This window comes from Hippoglossus hippoglossus, chromosome 3 (genome assembly GCF_009819705.1).
Source record: "Hippoglossus hippoglossus isolate fHipHip1 chromosome 3, fHipHip1.pri, whole genome shotgun sequence".
Lineage (NCBI taxonomy): Eukaryota > Metazoa > Chordata > Actinopteri > Pleuronectiformes > Pleuronectidae > Hippoglossus > Hippoglossus hippoglossus.
This window is the reverse complement of record NC_047153.1, coordinates 5715162-5731180: the sequence shown is the minus strand read 5'-3', so window position 1 is coordinate 5731180 and position 16019 is coordinate 5715162. Positions and strand designations below refer to the sequence as shown.

General features: G+C 45.1%; 1 protein-coding gene across 13 annotated transcripts in view; it reads left to right on the top strand.

Annotated features, from left to right (window-relative positions):
- The window catches only part of neo1a (neogenin 1a), a 163913-nt gene that overhangs the window by 134190 nt on the left and 13704 nt on the right, over window positions 1–16019 (top strand). For 10 of the 13 annotated variants that reach the window (XM_034575788.1, XM_034575769.1, XM_034575743.1 and 7 more), the window contains exons 10-17: window positions 2225–2373; window positions 4096–4234; window positions 4822–4871; window positions 7645–7789; window positions 9991–10101; window positions 10196–10390; window positions 11840–11935; window positions 15734–15966. In XM_034575788.1, coding sequence (XP_034431679.1) covers window positions 2225–2373; window positions 4096–4234; window positions 4822–4871; window positions 7645–7789; window positions 9991–10101; window positions 10196–10390; window positions 11840–11935; window positions 15734–15966 — 1118 coding nt within the window. The remainder of the gene's footprint in view (window positions 1–2224; window positions 2374–4095; window positions 4235–4821; window positions 4872–7644; window positions 7790–9990; window positions 10102–10195; window positions 10391–11839; window positions 11936–15733; window positions 15967–16019) is intronic. The other 3 variants (XM_034575726.1, XM_034575761.1, XM_034575796.1) reach the window with 1 other exon arrangement.

Below are 16019 nucleotides of genomic sequence, written 5' to 3'. Positions count from 1 at the left end.
GGCGGACCACCCAACAGCAGACCGGAGAGAGGCAGCATTTTCTTGTTATAAGCCACTTCTTGTTTACTCTCACAGCAACATGCACTATAAGCCCCGTGTGTGTGTGTGTGTGTGTGTGTGTGTGTGTGTGTGTGTGTGTGTGTGTGTGTGTGTGTGTGTGTGTGTGTGTGTGTGTGTGTGTGTGTGTGTGTGTGTGTGTGTGTGGTGCACGTTAGCTGCTTTAAACTCTGCCTACTTCAGTGAGGGATGCTTGAAATTAGTATTTCAATATTTTTTTTTCTTTCTGAAACATTTCCCTCATCCGGCCTGTGCAGAGAGACAGATAAACTCATTAGAATATTTTGACTGGAGGACACACAGGAATTAGAGAGAGGAGAGGACACTAAGTGGCTCTCTTCTCCTCGTCTGTTCTCTTTGTTTTTTTCGGCTGCTGCTCCAAATCTCACCCACATTCTGAAAGTGGCGTGCGGGGGGGATTTCCCCGGCTCACAGACGGGGGCGGACGTCCCTCACCTCAAGGCTCAGCTACAGCTCAGTCACTGTCGCTTTGTAGGTCAGCCGCCGGTTCTCCCTTTACCTGTGTCCTTGGTAGGAGGGCGAGCGGAACAGCACACACACACGCACAAAAACAAACACACACACACTGCGCCTTAATGCCTGCCAGCGAGAGCCCAGCCACCCGTGGGGATAGCAGCGAGGGCGGGCTTCACCTGGGCAGTACATCTCTGTCGTGTGTGTAAGAACATGTGATGACTTGGAGCTTAAACTGTTGACCTGCGTCTGAGCGCCCGGCATGTGCACACAGGGCTGGCCCACATCGCCTCTCCTCAGAGACCACCTCAGTACACCTGTAAAACACACACACACACACACACACACAAACACACACTCCTAACATGCACACATGACAAATGGGAGCCTCTCTGTTGTGTCAGGAGCACCTGCAGCTGAAGTTCACAGGAAATGTGCAGCACATACATCCAGTCTGTCGGCGTCACAGTCAGTTTAGACCTCACAGTCACGGAGTCGTTTTTTCAATCTGATGCACCGTGACACAGAACACAACGAGAAATGTCACCGTGCGTATATACGTGCTGGCTCTGCGTGTTCGGTACGCAGCACAGACACAAGTTATTAGAGCGGTGATACATATTTTATTACGTTAGCTCTGAGCTGCAGCACAATGTGAAAGGAAATGTTTACTTAAAGGTTAAACTGCTGAACGCCAGCTTTGATTTACATTCGCATCAGACGAACAGTGAAGGAATTAAAATCCCTTCAATCCACATAGAGGCTCCGATGTTCACGGGATATACAGTCATGGACATGGACAGTTCCTTTCACAGTCAGACCAGTTCACAACAACAGGAGAATGTTCAGGACATTCAGATGAGGGGGGGGGGCATCTTCATCACGCAGGAGGAGACAAACAACGTTTAAATTCCACTTGTTTAAAGCACATTGACACCGTTTGAGGCCCTTTATCACCAAAAGCTCTTGAATCTCTTCGTCTTTCCAAGTTGACATCGTCCTCCGTGTCCTCTGGGTTTATTGCACCTCTTTGTCATTCTGAGATATTTGTATTCTTCCAGTTTCGTGTCAGTCGCGTGTTAGAAACATCATCAGCTCATCCGCTCGCGCGCTGTGAATAATTTTTCCTGATGTTTTCTCACACGGGCTCACTCGCTACAGACATTCTACTCAGGGGCGAGCAGGAGAAGTTTGGGAAAATGACGGGAGCACCTGGCTCAGACATTTGCGTTGTCACAATTATTGTTATTATAATTATATTATTAATTATATCTGCCCTTTTCTGTTTATCTTACAAAGGCAGAGCTGCCTAACAACCATCGTATGGAGCTGAAACATTTTCAAACACTCCCCCTTTAATCCCCTCTCTTGAATAACCATACAGACTAAACTGTCAACAAAGCTAGAAGCAAATATTGATGGAAAGCAGGAAACACATTGTTTTTCTTTGTTGAGACACGTATTCAGTTTGTCAGTCATAAGAAAATCAACATCCGATCCAGAGGGGACACCCTGGTCTCCAGAGAGCTGCAGCAGGTGCTCTGAACTCTCGCTAACACAAGGAAACATGGCTCAGAAAGAGTCAAGAAAATGTTTTGGGCATCAATCACTAAACATTGCTTCATTGAGTTCCTGTCGTGCAGTGGTCACATTTGACGGTTTTTCAATTTCTTGTCCTGCTTTTTTTTTTCAGTCCAAGTCCCCGGCCCTGCTCCCAACCTGCAGGTGGTGTCGAACACGCCGACCTCCGTCTCCCTGAGCTGGGACAAACCTCTCACCGGCAACGGCGAGCTCCTCACCTACAAGTTGTACTACATCGACAAAACCTTCGGCACTGAACAGGTAGGAAGTCATCAGCTAATAAAATAACAATAAATAACAAATAAAGTTCCTTCCTGACCTAAATCACATCCTTCCACCGAGTTTCATGGAAATCCAAACACTAGTTTTGGCGTAATTTTGCTTACAAAGAAATGAACAGGGGTGAAAACACAACATCCTCTGCTGACGTTATTAAGTTTCCAGGGAAAGGAAATAACCTAATAAATCGTATAAAATCAGGATGTACTTTCAGATTAACAAAAAGGTTTTTAAAAGAAGAGCTTATGAGACGATACTGACGCAGCCTGCGAACATGTTTCCTGTTGTACATCGTGTCCTCGTGTGCTTTGCCTTCGTTTTATTGACTCTGACACATTATTTAATTCACTTGAAATAAATGTAAAAGTTGGACAGAGACATGAAGCTTCAGTCTCAAAACTCACAGTAAAATCAGACATTACTGTTTGTGGCTGATGCTCGATTTAGCATCGGGCTTCTTCAGATAATAATATATGGCATATGCATCGTCTCGTGTAAATTGTGATGAGGTAAGAGCTGTTTGTCATTTGGCCTGGAGTGGTTTTATACATCTCTTTAGCCGCATCGTTGATCAAGCATCTGACACACAAACACACATTGTGAGAAGAGAAAGCGGATATGATTCACCCAGCTCCTCTCTGCAGGTATAACTCCGTCACAGCAGTGAAATCAAGCTGCGTAGATATTGAGTCAGCCCCAGCAGTAGCAGTGTACGAGCCAGTGAGGCATTAAAAAGCCTTTAATATGATAATGGATTGAAACGTCAGCCGGCGCACTGAGTAATGATGCCTCAGCTCCCCGGAGAGGAGAGCTGGAGATGAGGTGAGAGATGGCGAGAGGAGCGGAAAAAGAGAAAGGAAAGGTGAAGGACGGAGCGGAGATGAAGTTTGAAAGACACGGCAGTGAAGAGGGCGACTTGAAATATTAAAGGATGGGCAGGAAGTCAGGAACGGCGTATGACCGCCCTCTTCAAGGGTGACGCGGTGGCAGGCGGCCGCCCGACCGGGGTTCAGACGCGGTGGTTGTGCCGCCCGGGAGCGAGATTGAATTTTTTTCGACAGAATCTCCCCCTTTTTAGCTCAAAATGTCACAAGCACGGAGCTGAATGCAAATTGGCTTGAAGTAATTGGGGATGTGCCAGCGTGCCCAATTTGTACAGCAAAAAGTCGTAATCACAGAAGGCTTCATTTGTGTCTCAGTGGAAGATTACACCATTACACAGAATTACAAGCTGAACTGTTAGTGTGATGGAATGATGAAAGCGGGCGTCACATCTCGTAGCGCTGCCACGTACGGGAGATCGCTTTGTAAATCTTCTTGGAACTTCGGCATTTTTCTTCCAGTATTAAACTTGATTGCTAATTACATGCTAATATAGTAGCGTTAGTGCATTTACCAAACATGCCGTCTTTTCAGAATAATATTTTCCAGAATAAAACATTATTTATTAAGGATTTACATAATTTCCATCTGTTGTCATCTTGTCTTTTACATGATTCATTCAAGTGCCTCAGACCTTTGGAGCCCACTGTGTATTTTCATCTATGACAACAATGTTTAACGATTTAGATTTATTCTAATGATTTGTAACTGTACGAGGTGGTATTTATAGTAATAATATTCAGTTTTTAAAGATTTTAATGAAACTGACATTTATTGTAAACATTGCTCCGTTTCCCCCCCCCCCCCCCCTCTCTCTCTCAGGACGTTGACATCGATGGTCAGTCCTACAACATGAACGGGCTGAAGAAGAACACGGAGTACAGCTTCCGCGTGGTCGCTAACAACAAGCACGGCCCAGGCGTCTCCACGGAGGACATCAACGTTCGAACCCTGTCTGACGGTCAGTTGGTTGATGGAGAGAAAATCTGCTATAACTCAGAGAATAATTTAGTTTGGAAGCAGAGAAATCTGTTCCTGGAACCCGAACATAATCAGGTTTTCAAAAGCGAGCCGTTTGCTCAGATTTCACAATGTGTGATAACTGCAACATCCTGTAGGGGGCCATGATATGAGAGGCAAGAGAGCATTTTCAACACAATATTTGATCAATTATTTTATCGTGGTGGAAAAGGTTTCATTAGAATTTCCCTCATCAAATTGTCTGCTCTGTACAAAATGTAAAACTTTCAGTTTACTATGACATGAGTCAGTCAAACACAGCAAATACGCACAATTAAGAAGCTGAACTCAGGAACGTACAACATTTTTCCTTTAAAGACAATACACATATACATATACACATATATTCAATGATATACTGCACTATATATACCACCATACACTGTGTATAATATATTGTTTATTGCATTTGTACTATGGTTTATCTTATTGTTTTTATTTAGTTCTATCTTATCTCAAGATAAACATTTTTACAGCTTTACAGTTGTTTATGTGTCTGATTAAACTGTTTCTTTTTTTGCTCCACAGTTCCAAGCGCTCCTCCTCAAAACCTCACTCTGGAGGTGCAGAACTCAAAGGTGAGGTTTGATTGTTTTAACTGAACATGAGGCCACAGTGTAAAGGTCCTGGAGCTGCACAGGGGGGGGGGGGCTTCAGTTGTTCTTACTGAGGGAACTTTCACATCTGTTGCTCCCACTTTTCTCAGATGCAACATACTAACAAGAAATGACCCTAAACTTAACGTGCAGCCGCTTCACCCGAATACACACACACACACACACACACACACACACACACACACACAGGTGGAAGGATCCATAGCCTTCAGGCCGGAGCATCGCGGCTCCTCTGTGTGATTAGCTGCGTCAGAGGCCTGAAGCCCCGGCCGGTTAAGAGGGTGTGTGAACCCTCATCGATCGGCTCACCAGCAGGAGACTGGCCTGTCAGAAGGTTTTATCCTCTGTATCACTCTCCATCTGTACAGGATCTGCAAAAAAAAAAAAAAAAAAGCCTGAAGCTCAAATCTAAAAGGGCACGGAAAAAATATATCAGCCAAAGAGATATTGGCATGTTAAAAATGATAGTACGGTAACGGTCAGAGCATCGGAGGAAGGATTGATTTGGTGATTTATAGGTCAAAAAGAACGTTCAGTTGAAAACCAGGTTAAACCTGCTTTGAAAAGTTTTCTGACAGTTTAAATTGGCACATTTCAACATTTAATTAAGTTCAGTTTTAAAATCAAGCGCTCATTTAAAATAGAAATGCAAATGTACCTTTACCCTAATGAACGTCGAGATGTTTTTGACCACAGACGGTAAATAAACCTGGACGATGCACCACCACAATTTTATTTTGATGTCAAATATCAAATTAACATACATCAGTGTAAAAAAAGATTGGCCTAAAATGACAGTGTCGCTGATCAATCAGATTCAATACAGTCAAACACACTGTAGTTGTTGTGCGTTGCTCCTGATTGGTGGAGGAGGCTGAGGTGGTCGCAGGCTCTGATGAAACAAGAAACTGGCCCCGGTTCAGCCATTTGATCTCCAAACAGGAAGCTGTCGGCGTATTTATTGTAAACTTCCACTTCGGATGATGATTCAATTTTTCACCAAAGATGTTCCTCGCTCACGGCTCGCGAGACGGAGAACACACAACACCAAAGAGAGGGAGATGCGGGAAATCCTGGGGGTGCGTGCAGACCAATAAAAACAGCTGCCAGCATTTTTGTTTTGCAGACCGAGAGAGAACTGTCAAAGCCGACTAGAGGAAAAGAGGGAGAAAAAAAAAAACATAGACAATCCTATCACACCCCCCCAGCTTGAGTGAGAACTGGCCACCCATGCTGAAGGACGCTCAGCTGAGATTTGTGGAGAGAGAAACTGGAGTGTGTGTGTGTGTGTGTGTGTGTGTGTGTGTGTGTGTGTGTGTGTGTGTGTGTGTGTGTGTGTGTGTGTGTGTGTGTGTGTGTGTGTGTGTGTGTGTGTGTGTGTTGTCTGAATGGATCGTCCACACCCAGCTGTCCCTCCCCAGTCAGAGTCAGACAATTCAATTTCAAAAATAGCTGTGAAACAAACATCTGGCAGCCTTTATGAAATTAGTCATCTAATTTCTTTTTTTCCTGTCTTTGCTGTCATTGTGGTTAATTCTGAATGCAAACAGCCATTAAGTCAATAATTCTGGTACAAGCATATAGATACAACGCATTTATGCAATTAGCTGTTTGATGTGCCCGGCCGAATGGAACTGGGAAAGAAAACTAATTAACGTGCTTTTTCAGATTCACGCCTCCTCTTTGGGCCGCGTCAAAGCGAAACCCTCACATCTTTCACCTGCGAGGCAACTTGAAAATAGTTTTTCTTGTTGTGATCTCAGTTTTCTCCTTCAGACATCTGGCCTCTCACCTTCCCTCGTGGTTCCTGCTGAAGCTAAATTAAACAGGTTTTCATCGTGAGGGAGAAAAGTAACACACACATAGCAAGTCGGTGCTGATAGTGTCATGAGAAAAATGGAAATAATTGAACACACTTAACTTAACACAAATTTAATTTGAGCAATTCCCTCGACTCGGGGTGGGGGGAAGTGTGTGTGTGTGTGTGTGTGTGTGTGTGTGTGTGTGTGTGTGTGTGTGTGTGTGTGTGTGTGTGTGTGTGTGTGTGTGTGTGTGTGTGTGTGTGTGTGTGTGTGTGTGTGTGTGTGTGTGTGTGTGTGAGCGCCGTTAACATGTATTCAGGCTTTTGTGCTTCAGCGTGACAGTGGGGAAGCATTAATTAACTCTTCTCCCACGCTGAGCTACCCCCCACCTATCTCTTTAAACACACACACACACACTCTCTCTAAAATTCAGATGCATGAATCCCTCCACAGTGCAGCGTCGTGCCCGCCAGCTAAAGTCCTGCATTCATCTTTTTTGCATCAGCGTCTCTGCAGGGTTAATGTGATCTCACACACACACACACACACACACACACACACACACACACACACACACACACACACACACACACACACACACACACACACACGTGCACATGTTCACAGCGCACTCATCCGGACGCCTTCCTTCTTTTTCATGTGTTTATTTCTTCCTAATGCATCAACCTGCACATGCTCAGAGGGCGTGTTTGTTTTTGTGCGGTCGTCCCATCTCAGTCGGAGGAGGACGGGGACAGGTGAGACAGTAAAAACCTGCGGCGTGCACAAAGCTGTGTGGGAATGTGTGATGCTACCCGCTAACCCACGAGGTCACCTTTGCAGCTTCAGGGCCCGACAGCAGATGGTCTCACGTGTGCTAAGCGCGGTGTTTTGTTTCATCTGACTGACGCCCTGATTTCTCCCTCCCTCAGAGCATCATGCTTCGCTGGCAGCCCCCGCCCCTCAGCGGCCAGAACGGGGAGATCACAGGCTACAAGATCCGATACCGCAAAGGGTCGCGGAGGAGCGAGGCCGCCGAGATCACCGGAGGCACCCAGCTCAGCAAGCTCATTGATGGTAATGGACGGTGATCTACCCTTCAGACAATGTCTGGATCCTCAGCGAGAGACGTTCACTGTGTTCTGTGTTTAACACAAAGATTTCCGTTGAGCTCTTTAAAACTCAAATCAGCCTTGTTGTCTTCCATTGCAGCTTCTCAGAAAGACTTTCCAATGATCAAGTGGGTTTGAGTGTGGAGCCTCTATTAGTGTAGGTGGAGAAGAGCTATAGGAGCCGTAGTGTTCAGAGCTAGAACGTTACATCCAGTCTGTGTGTGTAGATGTAGATTCAGCAGGGGATCGACCACAGATGCCGCTTTGAATCAAAATCTAGTTTAAACGTATCTCAAGTCAACATTTGTGGTCGAGTTTCACTTTGCTGCTCGTATTTAGTTGTGTCTGCGAGTGAAGTCTGATTTCCTGCGATGGACCTCGTCCAGCAGGAGCCGGGACCGACTCCAGCCTCTTGGAACGCTGCGCGGAATAAGTGGGTAAAGATAATGTGTCGATGGTGAACCTTGATTTCTGCTTAAGAGGGAACACAAGTTGTTCATCATATTTTTCAGCCTGTGGCTACAGAAAAGGAATAATACGAGTCCCAGCTGATTTTGATGGTTTGGAAACATTTTCTCAGTGAAATCAAGATGAACTGGTTTAACAGGCGAACCGAGTAGTGAGTGGGACATACTGGTATTTCCACTACGCTGCAAACCTGGACACAGATTCCCCAGACTCCCTTGAGTTCTTGAGTTTAGAGCTGCCCACATGTTCCCTCACACCTCTTACACACCAGCAGGTATACAGTGGTTTTTAAACGCAGGTGAACATGCTAAAAAAGGCGATTGAGTCATGTTCAGGATGAATTGTGATCGAATCTCTCAGGACGGATGTTAATACCAGGTCTGAACTGAGCCGTAGAAATGAAGATACTCTTCTGTAAGTCCAAATATTCCAATGTTACTGTGCAACGTGATTTTAAAATGGCAGATCCAAAAGGAAAACGCATATTTTGTTGATGGGGAATCAGCACACCTTATTATTCCCTTTGATGCTTTAGATTAACCTCGATTAATCCACATAAAAAACCTTTACCCTATCAGACTCAGACATTTGATCTCTGCTGGATTTAATCTTTCGACACCGTCGGCCTCATCTGACGTGCTGCAACATTTCGATTCTTGATCCGGAGCTGGGAGACGTGCCTGAGTTGTTGTTGGGTCAGGCTGGAGGTCTGTTGATCGAGCCGACGCCTGGATTTCATCTTAAACACTGGAGCTACATGCTTTACTGTAACCCGAACATCACCCGGCGCTGCCACCAAAAATATGCACAATATCGCGGGAGACACACACACACACACACACACAGCAATGGTGATTAATATTAGATGTTGTCTCAGCAGCTTTCAAGTGGCCCAGCCTCACGCTGCGTGCTGCATCAAAGAGAATACACACTTAAAAGTAGATTTTTGAGAACATTCTGGGGGGTGAAACAGGGGGATGTTTGTTGGTTCAAAAGCGTTTAGAAAGAGATGTTGTAGCCTCGGAGGCACGGATGGTTAGGCAGTCTTCAGAAGCTACCCCCCCCCCAGGGTGGCCCAGAATAGTGGGTACAGAGAGAAAAGACTACAGGATTAGCATGTAGCGTGCAAATGGGACAATGTGACGATGATGAAAAATGTTACAGCAAATTAATACAGCGGCACATCATTTGTCAGCGGGCGTCCCCCCCCCCCCCCCCCCCTCTTTTCTGAGGAGCGAAGTACCCAGCGGTGAAAACGGCTCGTTCTGAAGGAGCCGTCGCTTTAAAATATGAACGAATCAAGACTCCAAAAGTTATTTTTCGGCTCTTTTTCTAGCTGCTCTTGTGTTTCTGTGCCAGCTGCACTCCATGATATAGAGTGGAAAAAGTTACAAGTTAATTGCACCACAGAACCGATCCACCTGATCCCTCCCAAGGCAGACGTATAGATTTTCCTCCCTAAATTGAGCAGAGTTTTTTGAGGCGTCTGTTTTGAGAAATTTTCTGCTTTCAAAACATTTATTGTGTCTAGAAATCCCAGTGGACCCGGCAAGTGGAGAGAACCAGTAAATTAAACTCTAAAAATAAATACACAGAGTGGAGTTAGAATGAAGGTGTTTATTGCTGCTTGAGATTCAATTCTGTCTAAATCTAAATACCCTGAGCTCTGAATCTGATGTGCTGGTGTTTGCTGTCCAGGTCTGGAGCGCGGGACGGAGTACTCGTTCAGGGTGTCGGCCGTGACGGTGAACGGCACGGGGCCGGCCACCGACTGGACGGCGACGGAGACGTTTGAGAGCGACCTGGATGGTAGAAACACTTTGATCCCTCCCAGCATTAAATCAACCCATCGTCTCACTGGGATTAAAAGAACTTCCTCCTCCTCCTCCTTCTCTCCCACCAGAATCCCGAGTCCCGGACCAGCCCAGTTCCCTCCACGTGCGGCCGCTGATCAACAGTATCGTGGTGAGCTGGACGCCGCCGGAGAACCAGGACATCGTGGTTCGAGGTTACACCATCGGCTACGGCATCGGCAGTCCCCACGCTCAGACCATCAAAGTGGATTACAAGCAGCGCTACTACACCATCGAGAACCTCGGTGAGAGGATTTGACTTCTGTTTCTAAATAGAAGAAATAATATTTTCTATGGTTTCACCATTCAGGTTCAAATACCACCAGTCAGATATTCATCACCTCTCTGAGACTGAAATCATTCCTGTATTTGTCTCATTCAGAAATATAAATGTGATTTCTGTAACTTGGCACTAGACACTCGTCTGATTAAACTATTATACATTTATAAAAACATTTTAATTACTGATGAGCAAACATACACAGACACAGACACACACACAAGCACTATGAGGAGATTCATCTCTATGTCATATTGAGTATTTAGGGAATTAATGAGATCTTCTCCGCCGCAAGCCGGAGCCACTAATTACACACACTGGCTTAATGGGGACGCGGTAATTTAACGTCCTGATTTTTGAACAAAGCTAATTTGTCTCGGTGGTTTTTCGTCCTCGAACCATAAATGTAGAGTTTCACTTTTAAAAGGTTCAACGTCTGTCAGGCCGTACTCTAGCACAGGGTCAGTTCAGCGCTTGAGAATCTGACGTGCTCAGTATTGACTTCTTCATTTTGAAATCATTTCTTAACTAGTGAGGTCCAACACTCCCCTTATACTCGATCACACCAAATTGCACGTGCTATTTATGTGTTTATCTATGATGTGTTGTAAGGTGAGTGTCTAGAAAGGCGCTGTGAAATATAGATTATCTTAATATTATTATTAAACTCATAGATATCAGTCTTCTTAGTGATGCATTATTTCTTGAAATTCACAAAAATGTCCTAAAACACCCCCTAACCAATATCGGGGAAAAAAACTTCCTGGATCCTCCCCTTTGCCTGGATTTACCCCAAAATGTTATACCTTCTTCCTCTGCCCATGTCCCACCCTTCCACCAAGTTTTGATTAAATTGGTTGCGTAGTTTTTGCGTAATCCTCCAGACAAATAGCAACGAAAACCATGGCAGAGGTTATAAAACAAAAACAAAAAGCTGCGATTCTGCTCTGTTGGAAAACAACACAAATACGATTACAAATTCTGTTCTGTGGGAAGATAATTGTTTTGTCCTGCTGTGTCTATTACAGAGGTGGTAATCTGTCATTGTAATTCTCATAAATGTCATAATTGATCCTCATCAATAATTAACCAGTAATCAAAGCCTCAGGAAGGGGGTCTGGATGTGGATTGTGAGTCTAAAAATCATAATAATTTCAGGAAAAGGGAGAAATTCAGGGGTGTAATTGTTGCAAAGTATCTATACATGTATAATAGAAACCTTCATTAGAATCACAGTAAGAGATGATTGTATTCAAATACTCTGGCTGGCTAATATTGCAATTACCAGTCAAGAGTCTCGAGAGCTTCGGCTTGATTAGATATCTGCATCCATTTATCTCTCTCTCTCTCTCTCTCACTCACTCACTCTCTCTCTCTCTCTCTCTCCCTCTCCCTCTCTCCCTCCACCCCACAGACGCCAGCTCCCACTATGTGATCACACTCAAGGCCTTCAACAATGTGGGCGAGGGGATTCCTGTGTACGAGAGCGCCATCACCAGGCCACAGTCAGGTAGGAACAAAGACGACATGGAAATCCGCGAAAAACATTGAGCGTCTCTTATAGTTTGACACAGTGCAAAAGAAGGAATTTGTTATTTTAGTTTACGCTGTTCATCTGTGGAAGAAACGTAAATCCCATAATCTTAAGATCACACACACAACAGAGAGCACACCCGTTATTATGGGATGTTCAGGGCTGCAGCTGCATTATATAGCCGTAGTCTCTCACCCAGACAAAAGACGTCGACTGACATTTATCTTTGCTCTCTCTGGCCCGAGGTCATTATCAGACAGATTGTGTCGAGACTCCAAATTACCGGAGAGATAATGTGTCGTCAGGGGCATCTCGCTGCTTTGATTAACTCTTCCTCTTCATGTCTCACTTCAAATTCTGCCTCTGGAAAAGCTTTGGCGATTTGAGGAGAAGCTTCTCACGTGTCATTGGAACAAATATCTTAACCAGAGTGAATAAAGTGGAAGCAGGAGTGGAAGTTTCTAAACAGGCCTGATGCAGGAAAGTAGATTCAATAGAACTAAGTCACACGATTGATAAAAGCAGTGGAGCCCAAGCTGTTGTGTGTTTGAGGTGATTTAGAAATCATCAGCGTCACAGTTGACCCACCAGAGAGCAATGACACGTTCAGTTTTCATTTGTCCAGCGGCAAGATTATTTTTCCAAACGCCATCACGAGACCATAAAAGACGAAGCTTCCACGTCGAAACAATTCTCATGACACAGATTCAATTCCTGTGTGATGTTCCCAGTTTGTAGTAGATTTGTTTAATATCAGTATCGGCCTCAGAGATCTCTGTGATGCAGCTTTATCTTCGCCATCTCTTTTTGCAAAAGCATGAAACAGATTTGCCGCATTAGCCAAGAGAACATGGATGCTCGGCTCCGTCATGGCAGCCGCACGCTCGATTCCTCAAGCCTCACGTCACAACCCCCGTTAACAATTAGATGTAGAAGTTTAAGTCCCAATCCAGTGAGCTTGACAAACGATCTTAAAGTGTGGAACACTGTAGCTTAGACGAGTTCACGCAGTTTATGTGACAGTGTCAGAAGACGAGCTGCTCCCCGGGGGGGGGCCCCAGAATGTGGGCTGCACCTGCCTCCTCTCCCGTGCAGCCTCCCACCTCCACGCTCAGCCTTGATCACGCCAGTTTGTCTCCGCCGCCGCACTGTTGCATCGCGGCGCCGGAGAGGGGGGTGGGAGGCTGGATGACATGAATCACGTCAACATGCTTCGAGGGGGGGGTGGCAGTCTGAAAGCACGCGCGCACGCACACACCCGCACACTGTCGTACTGTACGCTTCTCTGTGTGATGCTCTCTCTTCCTCGCAGCCTCACACACACACACACACACACACAGGCGCGGTGCACACTCGCAGACCCCCTGTGGTGGCTCTGGCAACCCTTCGTCAGATCCAAACGTTTCCTCTCAAAGCAGAACCAAAGCCCACCACCATCGTCTGCTGCTGAATCCTCGGGGGCGCGTTCCCTTCCTGCCAGTTTGTTAAAGTCGGGATTAAAAAGACGAGCTGACCTACATAGTACTTTTATAAAAAAAACTTGGTGAACTTGGGTTGAGGGAGTGCTGGGTTTAATATGTTAAAGTGGTGTGATGTCTTAACTGAAAGATCAGGAAGAGAGGGATTTTACTCCCATCGGTGAAACGTTACAAAGGCAAGTCAGCCTCGCTGCTGCTGCTGCGTATTCTACTTGTAAATACTGGGGACTGTGTTCTTCCAAGCTGGATAAAGAAAGGCAGCTTGTGTGCCTCTCTCCGAAAAAACCTCAGTGCCTCTCCACAACCGCATGAATGCTTGGATCTTCATCACACACACAAACACACACACACACACACACACACACACACACTCTGACTCACTCAGTCTTGGGAATATAATGAGGGCAGCTCTGCACAAAGAGGTGTCAAATGGAGAGGAGCGGGGGAGGCGAGCACCAACAAGTGGTCGAGGAGGAGGGACTGACCAAAGAGTTTCCCTCCATCGCGTCTGAACCGAGGACAGAAGCAGGAGCAGAGGCCAGGATGCCATCTTGAAGCGTTTGCCCTTCAGATAGTTACAGCCCCTGTTTCCCTCTTACACACACACACACAAACAAACACACACACACACACTCTCTCACAAAAAGGAGATAATTAAACAGCAGCTTGTTGTTACGCAACAGACTAAACACCATTTATCATATTTAAGTGCTGGACTGTGTTTTGCGCGAGGCCCTGAAAGGTGAACGCCGCTAATTGAATTCACTACTTACTCGATAAACAGGAGGATGATAGAAACACGCAGAGAGAAATGTGCCAAGAGATTATTATACCATTATTTCACTATTTCTATTTTCCTTTGCTATACTTTGTATGTTTTTACATCACAGGTCATGTTTATTTTACAGATTTACAGGATTTTTTTCTATGATTAGTTACATTAGTTTATATTTTTTAAAGCATTTTTTTTTACTGCATTAGCAAATAAGACATTTTTACCTACTTTTCTCTACAAAATGTACTTTATTATTATATTTTTATATCCTAATACAAAAGGGACACTTTCCACCAGATAAGGATTGTAACTCTATTGATGTTCTTCACTGTTTTGACATAACTACGAGATATAAGAACTGATAATGATCCTGTATCAAATCTGTCTGATTTATTATTTAGATTATTTTACAGGCGGACTGCGCACTAATAAAAAATCAGCTTTTACATAGTCTAATTAAAGAATATAGGAATAAATATACTACACTCATAATGCACAGCCACAATAAATAAAGGATTCATATTAGTAAAGGACGCCATTTAGGGCCTAGTTATAATATACAGCACAGCAGCACATCATCCAAAGCAATGTCATGTAGTTGATGCAAACCAAATTGAATTTATTATAGTTTAACGTCTCTGTCAGAGGATTATTGTGATCAGGACAGATGCGTATTTAACTATTCCTGATTCAGAGAGCGACTGTGGAACCTGTGGAAAGTGGGAAAAAAGCCCAAACTCTGCCTTTTTCACCACAAGCTTCTAAACAAACGCGTCTGAGGCTCAGAACAGAAGCAGCACATATACATCCAACGCCACTTGTCCGTGACCCTTCCCTCCTCCCCGCCTGCAGGCTCCGTTGCTTTAAGCCTCGATATTCTCTCCACAGTTTTCAAGGACATGATGCACTCTGTCAAAGTTACCCTGCGTAGGGTGGGGGGATTGTTCCTCTGTGTCCTTCCTGTTTATCCACCCTGTGTTAAAATGCTGTGATTGTGTCGAATCTCTGTGTCGACACTTTAAAGTGCGAGTTTGAAATGTTGGATGCAGGACTGTGGATATCTGCTTTCACTCCAGTTCTCACATTGACTGTATTCTTGTATCTTGTGAATAGAGAATCTCTTCTTCTCCCTCCGTACTGCTGCAGTAGTTATTAATAGAACACCACATGCTGTATAGTAGCTTCTATAGAGCAGCTGCATCTTATTGTAGAGGTCAGTGTCTGTTTTTTCTAATAGAATCTTCTCTCTCTTTCTCTTCATCTTTCCCACTCCCACTCCCATCCCTCCTGCTCCTCCTCCTCCTCCTCCTCCTCCTCCTCCTCCTCCTCCTCCTCCTCCTCCTCCCTCATCGTTGCCCTTCGTTTTAACTCATTAACCTTATTTTTTCGTTTCCCTCCCTGCATCCCGTTACTTGACTCCACTGCCCGATCCACCACGCCACGCTTCTCGTTGTGTTTTAATTTTGCTCATTTTTAATTTGTGTGCGTGCATGAACGCGGGTGTTTCTGCCGGACGCGCAGACCCCACTGACCCCGATGTTGACCTGTATGAACTCTTCCCTGCTCCATACACCCCAGTACCAGACCCCTCCCCCATGATGCCGCCCGTGGGTGTTCAGTCCTCGGTGCTGAGCCACGACACCATCAAGGTGACCTGGGCCGACAACTCGCTGCCCAAAAACCAAAAGATCACAGACAACCGCTTCTACACGGTGCGATGGAAGACCAACATCCCTGCCAACACCAAAGTGAAGGTGAGACCTTTTGGTTTGACACGTGGATTTGTGTTCATAATGTTGTTCTCAAT